The sequence below is a fragment of the Plasmodium knowlesi genome (assembly GCF_000006355.2).
Source record: "Plasmodium knowlesi strain H genome assembly, chromosome: 13".
Classification (NCBI taxonomy): domain Eukaryota; phylum Apicomplexa; class Aconoidasida; order Haemosporida; family Plasmodiidae; genus Plasmodium; species Plasmodium knowlesi.
In genome coordinates, this window is record NC_011914.2 from 1,522,401 (window position 1) to 1,542,067 (window position 19,667).

General features: G+C 38.8%; 4 protein-coding genes and 8 non-coding genes across 12 annotated transcripts; 5 read left to right on the forward strand and 7 right to left on the reverse strand.

The window, feature by feature from the left end:
* Window positions 1–193: 193 nt before the first annotated feature.
* Window positions 194–1,639, forward strand: PKNH_1333400 (enoyl-CoA hydratase, putative; the record flags this gene model as incomplete). Its single annotated transcript, XM_002260734.1, has 1 exon — window positions 194–1,639. The coding sequence occupies one exon, from the start codon at window positions 194–196 to the stop codon at window positions 1,637–1,639; it is 1,446 nt and encodes a 481-aa protein (XP_002260770.1).
* Window positions 1,640–2,000: 361 nt separating this feature from the next.
* PKNH_1333410 lies at window positions 2,001–2,153 on the reverse strand. Its single transcript, XR_005506395.1, has one exon. It is a non-coding gene; the product is annotated as a small nucleolar RNA snoR31 (small nucleolar RNA).
* Window positions 2,154–2,829: 676 nt separating this feature from the next.
* On the reverse strand, window positions 2,830–2,908 carry PKNH_1333420. The gene has a single exon (XR_005506396.1). It is a non-coding gene; the product is annotated as a small nucleolar RNA snoR30 (small nucleolar RNA).
* A 725-nt stretch (window positions 2,909–3,633) lies between these two features.
* PKNH_1333430 lies at window positions 3,634–3,721 on the reverse strand. The gene has a single exon (XR_005506397.1). It is a non-coding gene; the product is annotated as a small nucleolar RNA snoR29 (small nucleolar RNA).
* Window positions 3,722–6,314: 2,593 nt separating this feature from the next.
* PKNH_1333500 lies at window positions 6,315–6,389 on the reverse strand. Its single transcript, XR_005506398.1, has one exon. It is a non-coding gene; the product is annotated as a small nucleolar RNA snoR28 (small nucleolar RNA).
* A 202-nt stretch (window positions 6,390–6,591) lies between these two features.
* On the reverse strand, window positions 6,592–6,736 carry PKNH_1333600. The gene has a single exon (XR_005506399.1). It is a non-coding gene; the product is annotated as a small nucleolar RNA snoR27 (small nucleolar RNA).
* A 256-nt stretch (window positions 6,737–6,992) lies between these two features.
* Window positions 6,993–8,272, reverse strand: PKNH_1333700 (ribosomal protein L7A, putative; the record flags this gene model as incomplete). The annotated part of the gene is made up of 3 exons (XM_039113545.1): window positions 6,993–7,529; window positions 7,690–8,001; window positions 8,270–8,272. 3 exons carry the CDS (start codon window positions 8,270–8,272, stop codon window positions 6,993–6,995), a joined length of 852 nt encoding a protein of 283 aa, XP_038969923.1.
* A 2,729-nt stretch (window positions 8,273–11,001) lies between these two features.
* Window positions 11,002–12,644, forward strand: PKNH_1333800 (60S ribosomal protein L5, putative; the record flags this gene model as incomplete). Its single annotated transcript, XM_002260736.1, has 3 exons — window positions 11,002–11,074; window positions 11,486–12,270; window positions 12,615–12,644. The coding sequence occupies 3 exons, from the start codon at window positions 11,002–11,004 to the stop codon at window positions 12,642–12,644; spliced, it is 888 nt and encodes a 295-aa protein (XP_002260772.1).
* PKNH_1333900 lies at window positions 11,251–11,352 on the forward strand. The gene has a single exon (XR_005506400.1). It is a non-coding gene; the product is annotated as a small nucleolar RNA snoR26 (small nucleolar RNA).
* Window positions 12,378–12,444, forward strand: PKNH_1334000. Its single transcript, XR_005506401.1, has one exon. It is a non-coding gene; the product is annotated as a small nucleolar RNA snoR25 (small nucleolar RNA).
* A 1,183-nt stretch (window positions 12,645–13,827) lies between the features above and the next one.
* On the forward strand, window positions 13,828–13,912 carry PKNH_1334100. Its single transcript, XR_005506402.1, has one exon. It is a non-coding gene; the product is annotated as a small nucleolar RNA snoR23 (small nucleolar RNA).
* A 726-nt stretch (window positions 13,913–14,638) lies between these two features.
* On the reverse strand, window positions 14,639–19,062 carry PKNH_1334200 (vacuolar protein sorting-associated protein 3, putative; the record flags this gene model as incomplete). The annotated part of the gene is made up of 3 exons (XM_039113546.1): window positions 14,639–14,753; window positions 14,993–16,267; window positions 16,367–19,062. The coding sequence occupies 3 exons, from the start codon at window positions 19,060–19,062 to the stop codon at window positions 14,639–14,641; spliced, it is 4,086 nt and encodes a 1,361-aa protein (XP_038969924.1).
* Between the last annotated feature and the right edge of the window lie 605 nt (window positions 19,063–19,667).

Genomic DNA, 19,667 nt, shown 5'->3' on the forward strand with positions numbered 1-19,667 from the left:
AATGTAGTTATCCAGCTTTTCCCATTCCCACACGTGGTACCACTTCGTTACTACTCCTTCCTGTGTATTCTCTTTTTTTTTTTTTTTTTTTTTTTTTTTTTCTGTAAACTTGAAAGGTAGCTCTGCCTTCCCCCTTCCACTGCTTCTGAGCGTGACTACCGTCAACCCGGGTGTAGGTCCCTTTCCTTCTTCCATGGCTACAGGTCGATTACTCCTTCCATGGCTACAGGTCGATTACTCCTTCCATGGCTACAGGCCGATTACTCCTTCCATGGCTACAGGTCGATTACTCCTTCCATGGCTACAGGTCGATTACTCCTTCCATGGCTACAGGTCGATTACTTCTTCCATGGCTAAAGGTCGATTACTTCTTCCATTTCTTTCCTCCTCCACCGCTGTGTGCCCGATGGCAATGCTCTCGCGGAGGAGATCCTTTTCAAAGTTCCTGATGATCAAGACGACGAATGGCGTCTTTAGGGAAGGCGCCCCCAAGTTTGGCTCCTTGCCCAGGCGGTACAAAAGTACTACTACGAACGAACCGGAAGACTCACCTATACAGGAGGAGAGCAACCACCACTTCAATCACCACAGGTATGTGGATTTTTATCGTGATGAATCAATGAGCATTGGCATTGTACGTTTCAGAAATACTATCAATGGAAAGAAAAATATTTTTGGAGATTTTCTGGACGAGTTAAGGAATGTAATAGAACATGTCACAAATATCATCTCAAATGAGGAGACGAATGCCTTTTACATAAAAGAATTTCCACAGAAGGATAACTACATGGTGAAGAATTTGCGCAACAGGATTCCTTACGTGGACAACCGATTGAAGGTTCTTATACTTACTTGGGATAATGCAAAAACTCAGGGTCAGACTACCACCATTTCCAGTACGCCCGACTATAATTCCTTCCTTAAAAATGATGAGCAACTGAACATAGAACTTTCCAATTCATTCCGCTACCTGTGCAACACTATCCAACATTTGCCCCTCATCACGATAAGCACAATTAACGGCCAGTGCTACAACAGTGGAATGGACCTACTACTGTCTACGGATTTCAAATTATCAAGTGAACAGAGTACCTTTGGTTTTAACAAAACACATTTAGGGTTATTTCCCTACGGAGGAAGCACACAGAAGTTGTTCCGAACCATTCCAATGAGTTACGCAAAGCATCTCCTCCTTACAGGAGACACGATAAGCGCTAAGGATGCACTGAGGATTAACCTAATAGATATTTGTATGAATGAGAATGAAGACCATTTTATTAATACTTCATGTGTTCATTTTGACACGAAGTTTACAAAAACACAGAAGATCGAGATTTTAAAAAAAAGTGTTTTAACATTCTTTGCAGATATTTTCTCAAACGAATTATTTGCTCACAAGACGAATGATAGCTCTTTTGTCTTTTCTCTTTTCTTTGCCTTCCAGTTTTTTTTCATTCCGACCAATTCTCTACAGAGTATTAAAATGAGTATCATGGAGGGCATGTCTCTCAGCGAGCCAAACTTGTACTTGGATCACGACAGGGCTGTTTTCGAGCGCAACGTCAACGCGCCTCAGAGGGGCGAAATTCTCGCTTACTTGAAGCGCACAATCAACAACCCGACCCCTACACCCACGTAGCACGTCAAATATAACACACTACAGTATGCATGCATGTACGCATGCATGTACGCATGCATGTATGTATATACATGTATGTCTATACATATGTATGTATGTATGTATGTATGTATGTATGTATGTATGTATGTATGTATGTATGTATGTATGTATGTATGTATGTATGTATGTATGTATGTATGTATGTATGTATGCATGTATGTATTGTGTAGTACACCACGATACGTTCGTCCAATAAACCGCTAAGGGAGTAATAAAATTTTGCCCATCCTTCCTATGCCATCCCCCCTCTCCCTTCCCCAAAAAAATACTACTTGCCGTCGTGTGCATTCCCCATTTTTTTTTTTCCTTTTTTTTTATGTTAAAAAAAAAAAGAAAGATCGTTGTAAAGCATAAATAAAACTCATTACAACATTTTTTCTTTATTTTTTTATTTTTTATTACCTAGACTGATTATGATCATTTCCATTGTGTTGAAAAGATCCTGCCCGCTAGGAATATTTTACACCTGCGTATTTTTTATCGACGCGGTAGATATTGGTTTATGTAAAAATGGCACATATGGAAAAGAGTGAAGGGTGGGAGAGAGGGTGATTTTCCTTCTTCCATTAATGGCACTATTGTCGGATGTACATACCCCATGAAGCACGAATATTATTAATTCGTCTCTTACGAAAAAACTCGTAAAGTAAAACGATAAATAGACGTGGGATTATGATATGTTTTTTTTTTTTTTTTTTTTTTTATACCCTCAACCGATATGGTGTTAACATACTCGGTACGGATGGAAGGGCGATGTTTTGCTCACTGGAATTGTGGCTTCGTCCGCTTCCATTTTTCCGCCTCAAGGGTTTTTTTTTTTATAAAACTCCTTATTAGTTATATATAAAAAGCCTATAAACATGCAGAGTAGGCATCTGCAATGTATGGCTACATTTTCGTTTGATAAAACACTCTGTCACTCTTTTATAAGGATGGCTCTCCATTTATTCCCCCTTAAGAGTTTTTGCTTTTTTTTTTTTTTTCATGCTTGTGGCATTCTTACATGGCAGTAAGGACACTCGTCATGAAAAGAAATTCCTCTTACCCCTCACAATTGTACAGTTTGATGTTGCTCTCATATTTTTATCCTCCTAAGAACGCGCAATCAATCATCCATCCCTTCTCTCGTCTAATGGCTTTTTCCCTTTTTTTTCAGCAAAGCAACAATTATCATCTTAATGTTATTTCAGAAACACAGACCAAGTGCATTTCTTGTCATCACAAAAAAAAGGGAAAGCGCCAGGTAATTGTTCCTGGGTGATTGTAACTCCACCAAGGGGAGAAACACCTTCCAGGGAGGGGGGATTGGTTTATTAAATATGTCTAGAGGGGGGTACAAACACACACACATACATGCATACATACACATATACATATATACATGCATACATACACTTACATACATACATACGTACATACACACATACACTTTTTTTTTTTTTTCTTCTTTTTTGTGTGATCAAAAAACGAGAAATTGGCTTTACATGTACAGGCCAATTTCAAGCTGGATAATCAACATGTGCTCATTCTTGCAAGAAGTTATTTCGGCTATGGTTTTACATCTCCATATAGCTGAACTCAAAAAAGATCTTGCGGAGGGAGGGAAAAGGTGGGGGTAGTGGTATCCGTAGCCAGTGGTGTAGATACACATCACAGTACACACGTAACTTTGTACGTTCTTATATGATGAATGAGCCACATAACTTCGAACACTCATCCCCCCCCCTATCCTTCCAATCTGTTCTATTCGTTTGGTAAAAGAAAAAAAATATATTGGTTGGCACCCCAAAGTTTTTCAACGCAAGGGTACTTATAGTTGTTATCGCTGTCTCTCTCTATGGGTTACTCTAAATGAAGTCTCATCATCCCTCTTCTAATGAAGAAGGAAAAAATCACACACACAATGCGCAACTCTCATTTGTAAGAAAAAAAAAAAAAAAAAAAAAAAAAAAAAAATCAGTGAATCCTAATCATCATTATTTAACACTTCAGACCCGAAAGGCTTTGATATAAATGAAAGGTTTCTTATCATCCTTTTTTTTTTTTTTTTTTTTTTTTTTTTTTAAATTAGAACCCTGGCATATCGTCCTGGAACAAATACCATGGGCCTTTCTCTTTTCGTTTACAAAATTTACAACACTCAAGGGGGTGACTTAATCCGTATGATGCCTTCAGGTAAAATGAGAGGCTACGGTAACATCACGCTTAAGCACTCGTGTGGGTACAACAAATAGGAGGTACTGAAAATATACTCCTCGGCTTTGCGTACGTAGGTAGCGCCACAGTCTGCCGTCCCCGTACGATACGCGTGACTCGTTCAAAGATGAAAATAAAAAAGCAGCAGGTAAACACTCAGGTGACAGGCGGTTGAGTTGGAAAATCGAATGAATGGTGAAGTAAACGTGGCTGAACGCTTCTCCTGCGCAGAGTTTCAGCGCGTTCACAATGCAAAAAAGGGAAAAGCGAAAGAATGAGAAGCAAAGTAAAGCAAAACGGAAATGAAGCAAAACAAAAATGAACAAAACAAAAATGAACAAAACAAAAATGAACAAAACAAAAATGAACAAAACAAAAATGAACAAAATAAATTTATTTCATTCTCTCCCCTTAGCTGGGAATCGGTCGCGCAATGGTAACCTGCGGCATCCTCATATATGCATACGCAACAATCGGCGCAAATAAATTTTTTCAAAAATAAGTAAACAAAAAAATTATGAACTTCCCACGCAGTTTCTCTCTTTTTTTATTTTTTTAAATTTTCTTATTTCTTTTAATCGCGTTCTTCCTAATGTTATTCCAAAACGTGCAGGGAAAAGGGGAGCGAGGGAAAAAAAAGTGCACCGCCAACCACCCACCGTGGCGACCCCCCTATACACGCTTGTAAAAAATAAATTAAACAGTAGCAGCGGAACTTTCCCTTTTTTCATTTATGTTCCATTGGAGTGGACAAAAATATTCGTGGCTAATTTTTTAAACGCATCAAATGTACCTCTCGGACTGGGCATTTAAAAGTGAAAGGACCACGTCGAAGGGGTAGAGTCAACATGGTTAATTCACTAAATTCATGATATATGCAAGGCAGATGGAACATAACTCCTAAGCATGGCTGCAAGACTTTTCCCTCGGCCCAAGCTGTTGTTGCATATAATTTTTATCCATGTAAGGGTTCGTTAATACTTTTCTTTGTTAAAATGAGTGGCTACTTAGCTATACTTGTTTTTTTTTTTTTTTTTCTTTTTCTTATAAGGGAAGGAGTTCCATTTATCTGCTCATTTGAACAAAACCTCACCATTTCGATATGCCCCTAACCCCTTGAAAATATACTTGAGGCCTTTTCTTTAATTACCATAGAGAGGGAAGGGTTTATACCCGTACAGTATACACCTACGCGCTTATTAGTTGACCAGTATGATCAGCCCGTTTTTCCGTTTACTAGAATATCTGTTTCGGTTCCTTTCGCTCTTTTATGCTCCCGTCCGCTGCGAGAGGACTGTCAGCCCAACGACCTTCAACGCAGATATACACCCACATTTGCTCGCATAAAAAAGGTGACCGGTCGCTTTTCCTTCATTTAAAAGATTTTTTTTTTTTTTCTTCTTTCTATCGTTGCGTCAGAGAGTGGCACAACTTTTTTAACAATAAAAACACATCTTAAAACGCGGAAAATAAACGGTGCCTAAAGGCAACTCCCATAAAATTAGACAATTCAAGCCGAGTTGCAATATCGCCCGTATGCCGAACTTATGTATGTGTAGCACATATGTTAACCCCGAATGGGGACTGGTGAAAAATTTTTTACAAGTTAAAAAAAAATAAAAGAAAAGAAATAAAGGGAGAGGGGAAAGATGCGATACAATATACGATACGATAAAATAAACTAGTATAAATGTGGAAAGAAAAAATTGGGGGGAAGGGAAAGAGAATTGAAGGCAATACCAAGCAATTCGTCACCACCCAGCTACACGCGCTCAGTCGTGTCCGGGAACATATACGGATATATGTTCCTCCGAATTGATTGTTTGCGTTTTTACCCAGTGGATTCATTTGAATTTGTCTTACGGCTTAACTGTTTTCTTTTTCCTTTTTTTTGTAGCCTTTTTTTGTAACCCTTTTTTGTAACCCTTTTTTGTAACCCTTTTTTGTAACCCTTTTTTGTAACCCTTTTTTGCCATCTTTTTTTTTTTTTTTTCCTTTTTTTCAAAACCGCTTGGGAGGACACCCTAATTTATTACCTGACTGTTCAGGTAAAAAATTCCCAAACGGTTGTTAAAAAAAAAAAAAAAATCTGCACACGGTTTTTTAGCTAGTCAAACAAAAAGGATCAACATAGCAGAAAGGGAGTGGGACATTATTCGATTATTCCTTACTTGAGCAATCCCATTTACACCAAATGGGGATATATGGTTTATGTAAGTATGCTTGTGGTGCGTTCTGACATGTGCGTTCTTCTCTCAATTCCCTGTTGTTTAGTCTTTCTTTGCCATATCAGCGTTCTTCCGTTGCTTATCTGTAGTAATGAGAAGGAACAAAGTGACAAAAAAATAAAACAAGGCGAAATAAAAAAAAAAAAAGGAAAAAAAAAAGGACGGCAAAATTGTCAGCTACTCTCTCCAAGCGCATTGAAAATAATTATGTTCAGATATGTTTTTATTATCGTCAACATATGTATACTCAGACGGCACTTCCTGAAAATTTTCATCATGATAATTATTCTCAATGGCGCCTTTTTTTTTCCGGCATGTAAGAACAGTACACACACACGTTGGTTTTTGCACCTATGCAATTGGCACATGTACACGTGAGTGAGACTTTTTTTTTTTTTTTTTTTTTGTAAAGGATATATTATGCATACATGGTGAAACGCACACCCACCACGAAGGTGGGGATTAAATTTCCATTGCGCGCGAAACAAATTGTGCTCATAAATACGGCCCACTAAAAAAAATTAATCAATTCTTTCAATGGTTCCTAAAATTATGAAAATTATTTTAGCTGATTTCTAGCAGTTGACACAACATTTTCGAGTTGAAAGTGTCCACCGTGGCTAAATCAGCAGGGGTGAGCCAATTACTCAGGGAGCCGCTAAAAAGGGTATTTTTTTTTTTTTTTTTTTTTTTTTTTTTTTTATCCCCCCCCCTTTTATGAAACATAATTCACGTAACAGGCATACATGGTGCAAGGCCAAATAGGATGAACATGTTTGCGGAAATGCGCAAAGTGGACACACAACAGAAGTGTTGCACATTACGAGCAAGCAACATCCCCTTCTCCCTCTTCCATCTTTCCTATTCCATGTCTCACTTTCCTTACCTTACAACTTGGCGGAGATTTCCTTCTTCTTGGCCTCCTCAATTTTCTTCGCCTTATCCTTGAGCTTCTTCAGCATCATGGACTTGGCGCTCATTTTCTGGCCTCCCCATTTTCTTCTAATGTCTACATTGTCATTGAAATTCTCTTTGCATATTTTTGCAAAGTAATCCAATTTCTCTTGGTCCTCTTTTGAAACATTCTGTACGCAAATGGCTGTGGCAGTCTTCTTATGAACCAGTCTTCCCAAGGTGGCTTTATCTTTCACAATGCAGTAGGGAATATCTTTCAGTCGACATAAGGTAGGTAAGAAAAGTACCAATTCGATTGGAGAGACATCGTTGGCAATTACAACAAGGTTAGCCTTCTTTCTCTCCACCAACTTTGTAATGTGGTTAATTCCGTACTTTATCATCATTGGCTTTTTGTCTTTAGAAGCCACCTTGTTCAATGCATCCTTGGCTTTGCTCAGAAGTCTCTTTTTCTTTTCTGCCTTCGACTCTGGCTTGTACGCCTTGAGGAAGTTTATCAGATCTTGTGTCTGCGCGGGGAGCGGTAATACCGCGAGTAGAAGGAAATGTGAGTGAGTGGACTTAGCTAAAAAAAAAAAAAAAAAAAAAAAAAAAGAGCGGAACGAAGGGAGGGGGAGAAGTAATACCCATTTGCTTCTCTCCTCTACAGCGAGGTTCAATGTGCCCTACCTGGCTCTTCGACAACGTGTGGTTAAACTGGTTAATGGAGGGGGGGACCTTCAGCCTTTCGAGCAGAATTTTCTTTTTCCTCTGGATGCGAATGTACCTGGGCCATTTGACATACTTGGATAAGTCCCTCTTGGCACGAACACCCACACCGATTATGTTACTCTTCTTCTTTTTCTCGAAGATGAGTGGGTTGCTTCGAATTCCCTTTTTCCTTTCCTTCTTTATATCCTTCTTCACGGTTTTTTTGTTGCTCAGCGGGCAGGGCGCTGGCGTTTTCTTCGAGGGTTTCTTGGGTTGCTTTTTATCTTTCGCCTTCGAAGGAGAAAGGAAAAGAGGAAGGGCATAATGTGGAACAGAAATACAGCGCACGTATTCGTGAAGAGGCACCCACCCAACAGAATCTGAATATGCCTAAATTCGTTTCACCAAATTAGGCCGCTCAGTTCGTGTCAAGCAACACGCTTTTCTTCTCCTCTTTTTCTTTTTTCTTTTTTTTTTTTTTTTTTTTTTTTTTTGACTCCCCGCAGATAATGCCGCGGCGATTCGCTTCTTAACAATACATATTCGCCTGTATGCTTACCATTGTGTGAGTAAACCTTCACGCTGCTATGGGGAGTGAAAATATTTCGCTCTTCCTCAATTTACAAAACGTAATTATGTAGGTGAGACCAAACTGTATATAGTATACAATGAGCTCCTACAGGCGTGCGACGGCAAATCAACCGATCTCCCTTGTTTTTTTTTTTTTTTTCCTTCTTTTCCCTTTGTTGAGGAAGAACAATTTTATGTTGCGAAAATGGGGCGTATCATTCGCAAGGAGGAAAACGCGTTTTCGTTCCTTACTAGTGATTAAAAAAAAAAAAAAAAAAAAAGTATATAAAAGAAAGAAAAAAAAACTTTTAAAGAGAAAAATAAAAATTAAAAAGCAAAGTGTAACTTAAAACGGAAAAGTAAAAAAAAAAAAAAAAACTCTTTTACAGGAAATAGCCCCACAGCCGAAATGCAAAAAAAAAAAAAAAAAAAAAAATGCGTATTTATATATAGTTATAAAGAGATCGCCTGAACAGGTCAGCTTTTTTTTTTTTTTTTTTTTTTGCCCTCAAATGAAAAGCCGCGTATGAAAATATATGCAGGGATTCCAAAAGTAGGTAAAAAAATAAAACTTTTAATAGTTATAAAACGGGAAAGCGGGAATACATTTAGAAAAGGGGAAAAGAAGAAAAAAAAAAAAAAAAACGCAAACTGAGGGCGAAAGGCATATATATAATTTATATGTCCCCGTTACCCAATCAATTATTTATTGTGCGTAATAACTTTGGTCGCAGGTAGCAATCTTTAACGCGATAAATTAGCCCACAAACGTAAACTTTATAATATGCGGGAAGGGGGGGTAAATTCATGCGTATAAATAAAGTAAATATACATGTACCTCTGATGCGGTATGCGAGCTCGGTGGCTATGATGTTCTTTTTTTTTTTTTTTTTTTTTTCCAAACCTCATAGTAGTGATACAGGCGGTGCAACGGTGCCCCGCGTGGGATGCAGAGTTTTGCAAGCCAAGAAAAGATAGGCGGCAGTAGGTATACTACTATATTATGATTCATCCCCTATAGAATGAACGTAACGCACAGGTAGCCATGTCCATGAAGGCACCCATTGTTAATGTTTCCACCTCTTGAAGAAGGGAAAAAAGCTTAACGTGTGAAAACATATATCACCAAATGGTGGCGGATGTGATTATATATGTTGAAATGCCTTTTGGGTGCAGCGTGCATGGGAGAAGGAATACTTTAAAAGGCTAGCTAAAATTTACATTTGGGAGTTTTTTTTCCTCCCCCCTTTTTTTTTGGAAATATGCACCTTTCGCTTGTGCCCCGTAGGGGGGTGAATCTATAAGCATATATAATAGCGTTGGTATAGGCAGGGAATACATCATCCTGGCAGGATAATTCACAAAGTGGGGGCAGCCATTATATATAGCGTGCTATAAATATATTTCGACCCATATTCTGAGCGTTGGTTTTTATGGCCTATGTCGCCCCCCCCCCCTCCCTGTTGGTATATAAAATATAAGGGACCATGCGCGCCTGAGCGTAGTAAATTTGTTCAGGTTCACAAGTGCGTATCCCCCCGGAGCAGCATATCAACCATATTTATAAGTGGACGTATTTTTCTCACATATACCTTGTGGTTGCCTATCATAGTTGAGAAGGAAAAAAAAAAAAAAAAAAAACTTAACAAAAGAGTTTCCAGTCCATATATGATGTTTTTTTTTTTTTTTTTTTTTTTTTTTGGAGGGGAAGATATAAAAAAAGTTTACACCAATCCCATTTGTGTGGTCTCAATGTATGCCCCCTCAAATGAAAAAAACATAACCCCAAGGTTTGAATGAGTGCATTTCTTCTCCGTATGCTTGTCAAAAAGCACTTCATATGCGAGGAGGGGTAACTAAAGTGCATCGTATTTGCGTGGGTTGGTGCCAAGTCGGATTACGCCACGTATGCATTTATACGTATATACTGTACCCGTGTAACCTTTTTTTTGTTTTAACTGCTGTGACGCATATAATCTGCCCCATGTCAAATGCGCTAAGAAGAAGCCACTTTTTTTATGCGCAAAGTATATATATAAATGATACCTTTTTATATGTATATTTTTTCCCCCCCTCGAGGACGATAGTCGTTCCCCCGCAGCCGTATGCTCTTCCTACGTGGAAAAATATAAATGATCTTTGACCCTGAATCCCTGGTGAGAGGAAAAAATGGTGGTTTAGCAAGCGACGGATACGTGTTCGCGGCGCACCATACATATGGAGATAAATAAAATTTATCCAACTCTACATATGCGCAAGCTTCAACCCAAAGTTCCTTACCTAAAACGTTTTTTTTTTTAAAAAATAAAAAAAAAAATAAAAATAAAAAAAAAGGAACAGTTCGCATATACCTCCGCAGTTGCGTCATTCATTTTCGATCGATCAGTTTTTTTTTTTTTACTTCCCGCGCTAAGTTTTATTTTAAAAAAAAAAAAAAAAAAAAAAACATTTTTCCCTTTTTCACTTATTATTTTTCATTTTTCGTTTTTCGTTTTTCGTTTTCCATTTTTCTGTGAATTTCTGCTTATGCAGTATTTTTTATGAACGATTCCTCTTTTAACTTATTTTCCCGCTTGAGGCAAAAAGCTCTTTTTATATTACGTGTTTTCTTAACTCCTGCGTGGTAACCCATCGTTCACGCAGTTGCTTCACACGTTGTGTTACATCAGAGAAGGAACATAAAAATCCGCGTGAAAAAAAAAAAAAAAAAAGAAAAGCAAAATGGCATATGTTAAAGTTGTTAAGAATAAGGCCTACTTTAAAAGGTACCAAGTGAAGTATAGGAGGCGAAGAGGTACGTTCAGTTTAACGCAAAATTTGTAGAAAAAAAACACCCCCCCCTACGTGTTACTTTTTGTATGCATCCTTATCAGGGGGGGGAGAGGGGTAGTGTATTACCAGCTACCTGTAATGACACCTCGCATACCCATGCCTTAAATAAATGAATACGTTCTTAATAGCCAATGTTATGAGAGATGTTTTATTCGAGGCTAAATTGAAAAAAAACAAAAATGCCACTGATAAAACGAGTTACGCATTTTCCGCAAGTTGCTAACTCACCTGACTTTGGCACATTACCCTAACGGGAGGAAAGCTTTAACTTTTTGTCGAGGGGGGATACCTACCACTGCTCTATCTGTATCTACACATGTATACTTTTCTCTCCCCACAATTATTATTATTATTTTTTTTTTTTACTATACAGAGGGCAAAACGGATTACCGAGCACGAAAGGCCCTGATCCTCCAAGATAAAAACAAGTACAATGCACAGAAGCTGCGATTTGTCGTGAGGAAGACCAATTGCCAAATAATATGCCAAATAGCAAGTGCACACATTGAAGGTGATAAAATTTTGGCGGAGGCAAAATCGAAGGAACTAATCCGTTATGGAATCCCCGTAGGTTTAAAGAACTACGCAGCCGCATACGCCACAGGGTTACTATGTGCAAGGAGATTTTTAAAATCTCTGAATCTCGATACCCAATTTCTTGGTGTGGAGAAACTCACAGACGACATGAATGAAAACAATGATGATAAGGAAGAAGATGAAGAAAGAAAACCAATTAAAGCATTTCTAGATGTTGGTATTACCAGGACCACTACTGGTAACCGCGTCTTTGCCGCTTTAAAGGGAGCGTGTGATGGAGGATTGAATATCCCTCATGGCACCAACAGATTTCCTGGATCCAAGAATGAATTTAATCCAGAACAATTAAGAAAAAATATTCTTGGTATCCACGTGGCTGAATACATGAAGACTCTACAAGAAGAGGACATGGACAAATACAAAGCTCACTTTAATGAATACATCAAAAACAAAATTGATGCAAATAATATCGAGCAGATGTATCTGGATGCCCATGAAAAGATAAGAAAAAATCCAGAAAAATTGCAAAAGAGCAAAGATAAGGTGAAGAAATTCGTAGCGAAGCATGAGAAGCCTAAGAAACTCAACGCCAAGCTGAGAAAGATGCGTGTCAAGGAAAAGGTAAGACTTCATCTACGTGATCGACCTATTATACTTCTCTGCCAGGCCAAGCCTTTCCCCCACCCCCCCCCTACAAGGCATAATATAAACAATCGAAAGGAAAGATTTTTAATGATGAAAACAACAGACCTGATTTGAAACCAATTTGAGAATGTATTTCTACTTCTGAAAAAAATCTTTTCTTTTTTTTTTTTTTTTTTTTACGTCAAGCGCCTGGCGGGGGAGCGTCGTGGTACATATGGCGCAATGTCGAATATCTTTCACCCATGTGGTTTGGGTACCATCATGTGGTGCATGGAATTTCGCCCTCATCATCTCCTTTTATTTAACACCCCTTTTTACAGTTGGCCAAGTACGTCGAGAAGTTACAATGAACCTCATGATGAAGTGAAGTAAAAGAACCCCAGTTTTTATTAACCGTGCAGTGTGCACATATACTTATGTGTTACTCCTCAAGGGGGGGAAAAAAAAAAAAAGGGCGCATTAAAAGGAATGGTAAATCAATATGTAGTACATATGCAATGACGCCCATGTGCACGTGGAGAGTAAGCCACTCGCACCAGATGCCTGTTGTGTGTATTATCCTCCCGTGCGTGTCCACATATATTTTTTTTTTTTTTTTTTTTTTTTTTTTTTTTTTGGCGAAATATATTACGAAAGCATATTCCCAGAGGTACATCGCCGAGTAGAAGACCACCCCGAAATAGTTTAGCAAAAAAAAAAAAAAAAAAAAAAAAACTACGATTTAAAATTTAAAATTTAAAATTAAAAAAAAAAAAAAAAAAAAAAAAATCATCAAAAAGGACAAGTGCCTTATTTCTACATGGTTTGGCCACAACCATTTTAAGATGCGACAAGCCGTATCCTATTTGCAGACGACATCCATTTTTTGCAAACCCAATCCCTGCCCCCTACCCCCTGCCCCCCGCCTCCCCCTTTCCAGCGACACTACAACGCAGACGCTTCATTCTATGATGAACAACACTAAAAAATATCTTTGGGTAATTTACGTCTGAAATTCTCTGATGAATATTCCAGACTAGATCTGACGAATGAAGCATCCGCATTTTGTAGTTTCGTTGGAGGGATATGGTGGTCTAGAAGAAGTACCAATATAGTTACGCCCTTTAAAAAGAAAAGAAATATTATGTGTCTTCTCCAATTGGATGAAGCGGAAAAGGTATTTACATGTTCTTGCGATATTTGGCTTTATTCACGTGACATGTCAAATCCTAGCTGCTTCGCCTAAATTGAGGGAAGAAAAAAAAAAAAAAAAAAAAAAAAAAAAAAAAGGGGCCACCCTGTAATGTAAAATCGTATACATTATCAAATTGAAAAGGGGCACAGCAGGCAGGTGTGTAAAGCCCCCTCCAGGTCAAGAGGGGAAGAGGGTTGATATACAAACGGACCAAATCATTCTGTTCAGTTCATTTCACTTCCTGTTATCGGAGCGGTAGTCGAAACGTGTAGAACACTCCGCCCTGCACAGGTATCAATTTATTCGCAACATTATTTCAAACGAACGGGATTCAACTTCCCTGATATGTTTCCCCTTCTGTGTATGATGAGAAAAAAAAAAAAATTTAACTTTCGTTCTTCTGCATTTAACGAAATGATGATGAATTGTACTCTGACACGGAAAGGAGAAGAAGAAGAAAAAAAAAAAAAAAGACGGATAGAGGTAACCATACATGTTATACGTGGAAAGCAACTCCCTCTGATGGCAGAGTAGGGAATACAGCCTTTCCAATTCAGCATTCTGTTTTACATTCCAACATTTGAAAAATCGCTTTAGAGGGTCAGTGCCCCTATTAGTGATACCCATTTTGGCGAAAGTAATGGCGACAAGAAGAAAGAATTGATCTATTCCAACGTACACAACGAGTAGTACACACCTACGTCAAAACAAAGATAACCGCGCATGCGGAAAAAGGCGTATTTGTTTCAACTTGAAAAAATTTTTATGGTTCTCCTTTTTTCTTCCCGTGTTTGCAGAACGAGCGCACGGAAAAAGACAAAAAAAAAAAAAAAAAAAAAAAAAAAAGTGGAACGCCCCCACTGGATTCACCACCAAGCTAAAAAAAATGAAAGTGTTATTTCCAGTTCAGAAAAATAAATATATATATATATATATAGCTAATTTTTTTTTTCTTTTGCATGAACGGTTCAGGTGAAAAGAATATTCCAAATAGCGTTAAAGAAAAAAAAATATATGAACAAAAAATATGAACAAAAAAAAAAAAAAAAAAAAAACTGCATTGGGGGGTACATACCACACTACTTTTGAAGGCAGCTGTTCTCTCACCATGTTACCCGTCCCTGCGCGGTCTCCGTGACGTATACTTCTCTCCCCCTAGGGAGAATATTCTCATCGATAAACTTCCTCCTCGTACTTCTCCAAACACTGCATGTGGGTAACCACTTTGGCTGAAAAGTAAGCGAAACGTTTCTCCGCTATGGGGCCTTTGCACACCTGGCAGATTCTGCGACGAGGGTGAGGGGAAGTGAGCAAAACGAGTTTTAGTAGGAATCGTAATGAGAAAATGTGAATTGCGGTATAAGACTGGCTGCTCAAATGGGAAGGCCATCTCTTCGCCCATACCATATACGGTTTCTTCCTAGGCACACACACATGAACATATACGTGCATGTACATACACACACACATAAACATATACGTGCATGTACATACATACACACACACACGCTAAAGGTGGCTTACAGTTTATCCTTGACGAGGAGTCGCTGTTCCTTCTCCTCAATGAGCTCGTACGACGCACTCAAGTAGTTCGCCTTGATTAAATTGTGGTAGTGGTGAAGGTCCATGTACCGGTTGGTCTTCTTCTTTAACTTTAAGCTGAGAAAGTGAAGCACCTCCGACAGGGACCAATCCCTTGGAATAATTTCAAGAATATATGCGTTTTCAAAGTCGCCATGATAAGCATATTTGTTGAGTATATGGATTACGTATTCCTTGTAGGTTTTCTTGTTTTGCTCATCAAGGTTTGGGTCATTATATTTGTCCAGGCATACCTTCACAAGGAGGAAGAAAAAACCACAGGATTTATTCTTTCCGCTTCGGTACACGTCGAAGTAGTCCAACATGTCTACATCGAAATTCCTATGCTTCCTACTGCCGAATGGTTCCTCTTTTTTTTTTGCTTCGTCTTCTTTCCTCATTTTGCTCCTTTTGTTGGTGTTTTTCCCCTTTTTTTTGGAGGACCTCCTACTTGGAGCACCCCCTCTGTTTTTCCTATTCCAATCCGAACTTCCACCAGAGGGCTTCTTCCCTTTCTGTTTTTTTCGCATCACATCATCATCAACACTAGAGGAAATTTTCCCATCAGAGGAGGTTCTCCCTTCTGAGTCGGTGCTCATACCAGAGCCAGTGCTCACGTCGGTCCATGAATTGGACGACAAATTGTGGTTACTGTCAATATCTTTCACAAAGTTATCATCCCCATCATCGTAATAAACTTCACTTACATGATCATCACTTGAATCTTCCCTTTCTCTCTCCATCAAATTCAACATAAAGACATATTCGCCTTTTTCGCTGGATGTCCCTTCATCCTTCTCGCTATCGAATTGGTTGTTCCTGTGTTTTCCTCCTCTCCTTTGGTTCTCCAGTTTGGCTAGTACTCCCTTTTCCATGCCCAAGTAGACCTGCTTGTGATAGTTCCTCATCATATCACTGATGAATGGGTCATTTAGTTTTTTCTTCTTTGTTGTTTTATCCTGGCTGCCTCTGTTTATGCGGGTCTGCTTATTCTTCTGGTACCTGTCATTATATCCCTCCTGCTCCTCTGCTATCTTCCTCATTTGACCATATAAACCTTGGTAGACCTCCTTCTCATTATGGTATAAACTTGCAAAAAGCTTGTCGTGATCCTCCTTGCTCATCCTCTTAGCGGCGTCCTTGAAGAGGAGGCTGTGGTAGAGACAGTACTTCTCGCATATGCACAGGTTCTCTTGGGTTAGGATGACTAAGCTATCGCTGCAAAGGGGAAATGGAGCAAGTAACGAAATTGTTATGGTGATCATTTGTTAGTGGTCATTGTGGTTGTGGTTTCGCCCTCCTTGTTGGAAAACTTACTAGTGGAGATCCATCCGACCAAAGAGCAGCGCCTGCACAAGTGGGAACTGCCCCTCAGGTACCACCCGAGCCAAGTGGGTGACATCCAAAGGATAGCTAGATCGTAAAAATCGTAAAATCTTTTTTTGCCTGACTTGTTCAGGCATTTCCACATCGTTCAGGTAAAATTCAACTAAACCAGTATTTACCTCTTTATTCATTTTATCATATTTTAAAAAAGTAGTAATATATTTTTGCATGTATTTTTTCTCTTTCATATTTAATTTATCCCTTTCCATTTTTTTGAACATGTTAAGAATCTCTTCTGGTTTTAAAAGAAAGTTTCTGGAAGCAATAAAGTGAAAAAATGCGCTTTCGTTAAATCTTATAAGAAAAGGGAAGGCATTTTCAAACAATTCTTTAATTTCACATTTCTCTACATCCATCATATGTATACTATCGTTCAATACAATAAGGATGTTGTACATTTCTTTTAACAGTGAATGCAAGGCTGTTCCTTTAATTACATTTTTTGTAAATTTCTGTTTCTGGAAAAAGCTTGTCCATTCCTCATCCAGTTGGTCGGTGTTTCTATGCGTGTACAATGGGTGGTCACCCGTTTGTTGGTCTTCCCCCGCGTGGAGCCATCTATTGTAGACGCATAGAAACGTGGCACACATATGGATGGCCTCCTCAAAGCGCTTCATGCGTATGTACATCAGCGCTGTCTCCACGAACTTTGAATGTTTCTTTAAAAATCGAATGCACTCATCCATGTCTATGTGCAAGTTTTGCGTATTCATGAGGAAGTCGGAGAATCCAGGCCATTCATTAATTACCATCAGTTTGATTAGTAAATTGTCTATACATCGGAGTAGGTTTTTCCTTTTCCCAATCTGGGTTGTTGCACCATCGCTTGATTGCATTTCCATGTCACACCCTTGCGCTTGTGCATTCATCTCTGTAACAGTGTGCTCCTCTTCGTACATACCCATCATTCCGCCCTCCTCCAGAACAAATTCCTTTCTTTTCATCACCAAGTATTTAACTAAACAATTGTTCGCTATTTTTAAAAGTTTTTTTTTCTCTTCTTCCTTTTCCTCCGCTGACTCCCTCATAATTCTTTCTGAGAAACTTTCCATCTTCCCCTCATCATTATTCCTCTGTGAGGATAAAGTTCTGTCAATTATTTCTTCCACACTACATAGGTGGGGTACGCAAAATTTGAAAGGTTTACTGATCACCTCCTGTGGTTCATTTTTTGGAGTAGAACATTCCACGTTATCGTGTTCTGCATCACCTCTGTTGGAGAGATACATTTCCCAAAAGGATAACAGGAAAAGAAAATTCACGTCGACCCGTTGAAAGTGCACAAACGCTAGCGCAAAGTTGGCTTTGGAGAAGAGATAATATGCACATGCTTTAGTGTATTCATTGAGAGTGTTGATTCTTTCCACATCATTATCGAAAAGGTAGTTGTCTATGAGTTGGAATCCTTTGTCTATTCTGTTCTGTTGGATACACTTAGGAAGATATTCAAATAACTCCTGACACCTGACCACCTGGATGGAGCTCTTATTGAAGAAGTAGATGTAGTTGTTTTCTGCGCTCGGGTTGCCTCTTTGGTTCGTAAATTTTGTTGAATCCACTGGGGAGGAATTACAAAGGGGACCATCATGTTGGTGATTATGATGATTCCGTTGGTGTACGTTTGTGAGTGTTGCATCCAAGTCCAACTCATAGCGAGCGCGATCATTGGGGTGTTCTCCTGGGGAGTAGTCTCCCTCGAGGTAACCCCCCTCCCCGTCATGCCCCTCCTGATCCAGAAGCACCATGGAACATATGATTGAACTGCATACATCACCATAATTCACAATGGCATCTACGTATTCATCCATGCAGATCGTTTGGACATGCTGTTGATTATTTACATTGTAAAAATTGATTACCCCTTTGGAGTTCAGAGAGCACAGAAAGAAACGAAAGGAGATAAGTTTTCTTACATTATCCACCAAGGTAATTGTGTTTTTCCTAGATGGCATGGTTGTGTCAACATCGTAGAAAACTCCAACGTTCATATCACATACGATAAATATTTCATTCACGTTAATTAGGGTTATGTATTTATATGTCTGTTCATACTCATGGCTATAGAGAGTAATTTTTTCATTTTTTTTTAATCGTAAAAGGTAGTAGCTCTTTTGGACTGTTAGGAAAAGGGAGTCACTCACCCACAGGAAGGATGTTATGAATTCATTGAACGATTGTTCTTTGACAGATTTATATTTTCCATTATCCAAATGGAAAAAAATTATTTTTTTTTTTTTCATGCTATACACCAATAAATCACTTTTATTCTTCTCATTCACTGTGCATATGTTCGCGTCCTTACAAAGAAGAGTTAGACTTTCCACTTGAAAATCCTTGGCATAATAAATTCCATCATTTATTTGGATTATCATTATGGATTCTTTTTCTACCAGGATAATCTTCTCTACCTTCTGATTCTTCTTCACACAATAGTTTTCCTCCAACTGGACCTGCATGTTAGGAATATTCCCTCCTTCACCTGGTTCCCATTTTGGGTTCTTCTCGATACGCCATTTTAATACTCTGCCATCGGTAGTCCCAAAGTACAATTTTCCATTCAGGGTACATGCGTAACTTATGTCTGCGTTCAGCTCCACCGCCACCCGCTCCTCCCGGAAGAGCTCCATCCTGTGAGTGACGCACGGGGTAGTAAGTGATCTATTCGTTCCGTGTGAGCCTCTTCATTTAACATAAGTAAAAAAAGCACATAGCTACATCCTATTGAAAAAATTCACACTAAACGAGGGTGAAATAAAATGTGGTCCAATTAGAAGGGAGGGGAGGGGGGTGGGAGATACATGGAGTAATTCAAAGAAGTAGATAAATTCAACCGGAGGGGGACATGGAAAAATTATTCAATCGCTCGGCTCGACCTTCACTAGGAAAACGACGCACCATTAAATGGTATCTCTCTCCGGATGCATCCTTTTTTTTTTTTTTTTTTTTTTTTTTTTTTAAATAGCCAATGGCCCATTTTACCCAGTGGGATAATTTCAGGGGGGGGAAAAAAAAAAACGATTTTTCCGGTGCAGAAGAAAGTTACACCATAGATGAAAACTGATGACACGTCAACGGGGGAAAGCGAACAACGGGTAGTCATGCATCGAATGGTCAGGCGAGTCATCAATCAGGGGTTACTCGTCCGCGTACCCATCCCTTCACATTTGTTTAATTTTTTCCTTTCCATTTATTTTGCACTTTCTCCCCCGGAAGCCGCGTTATAACTATATTG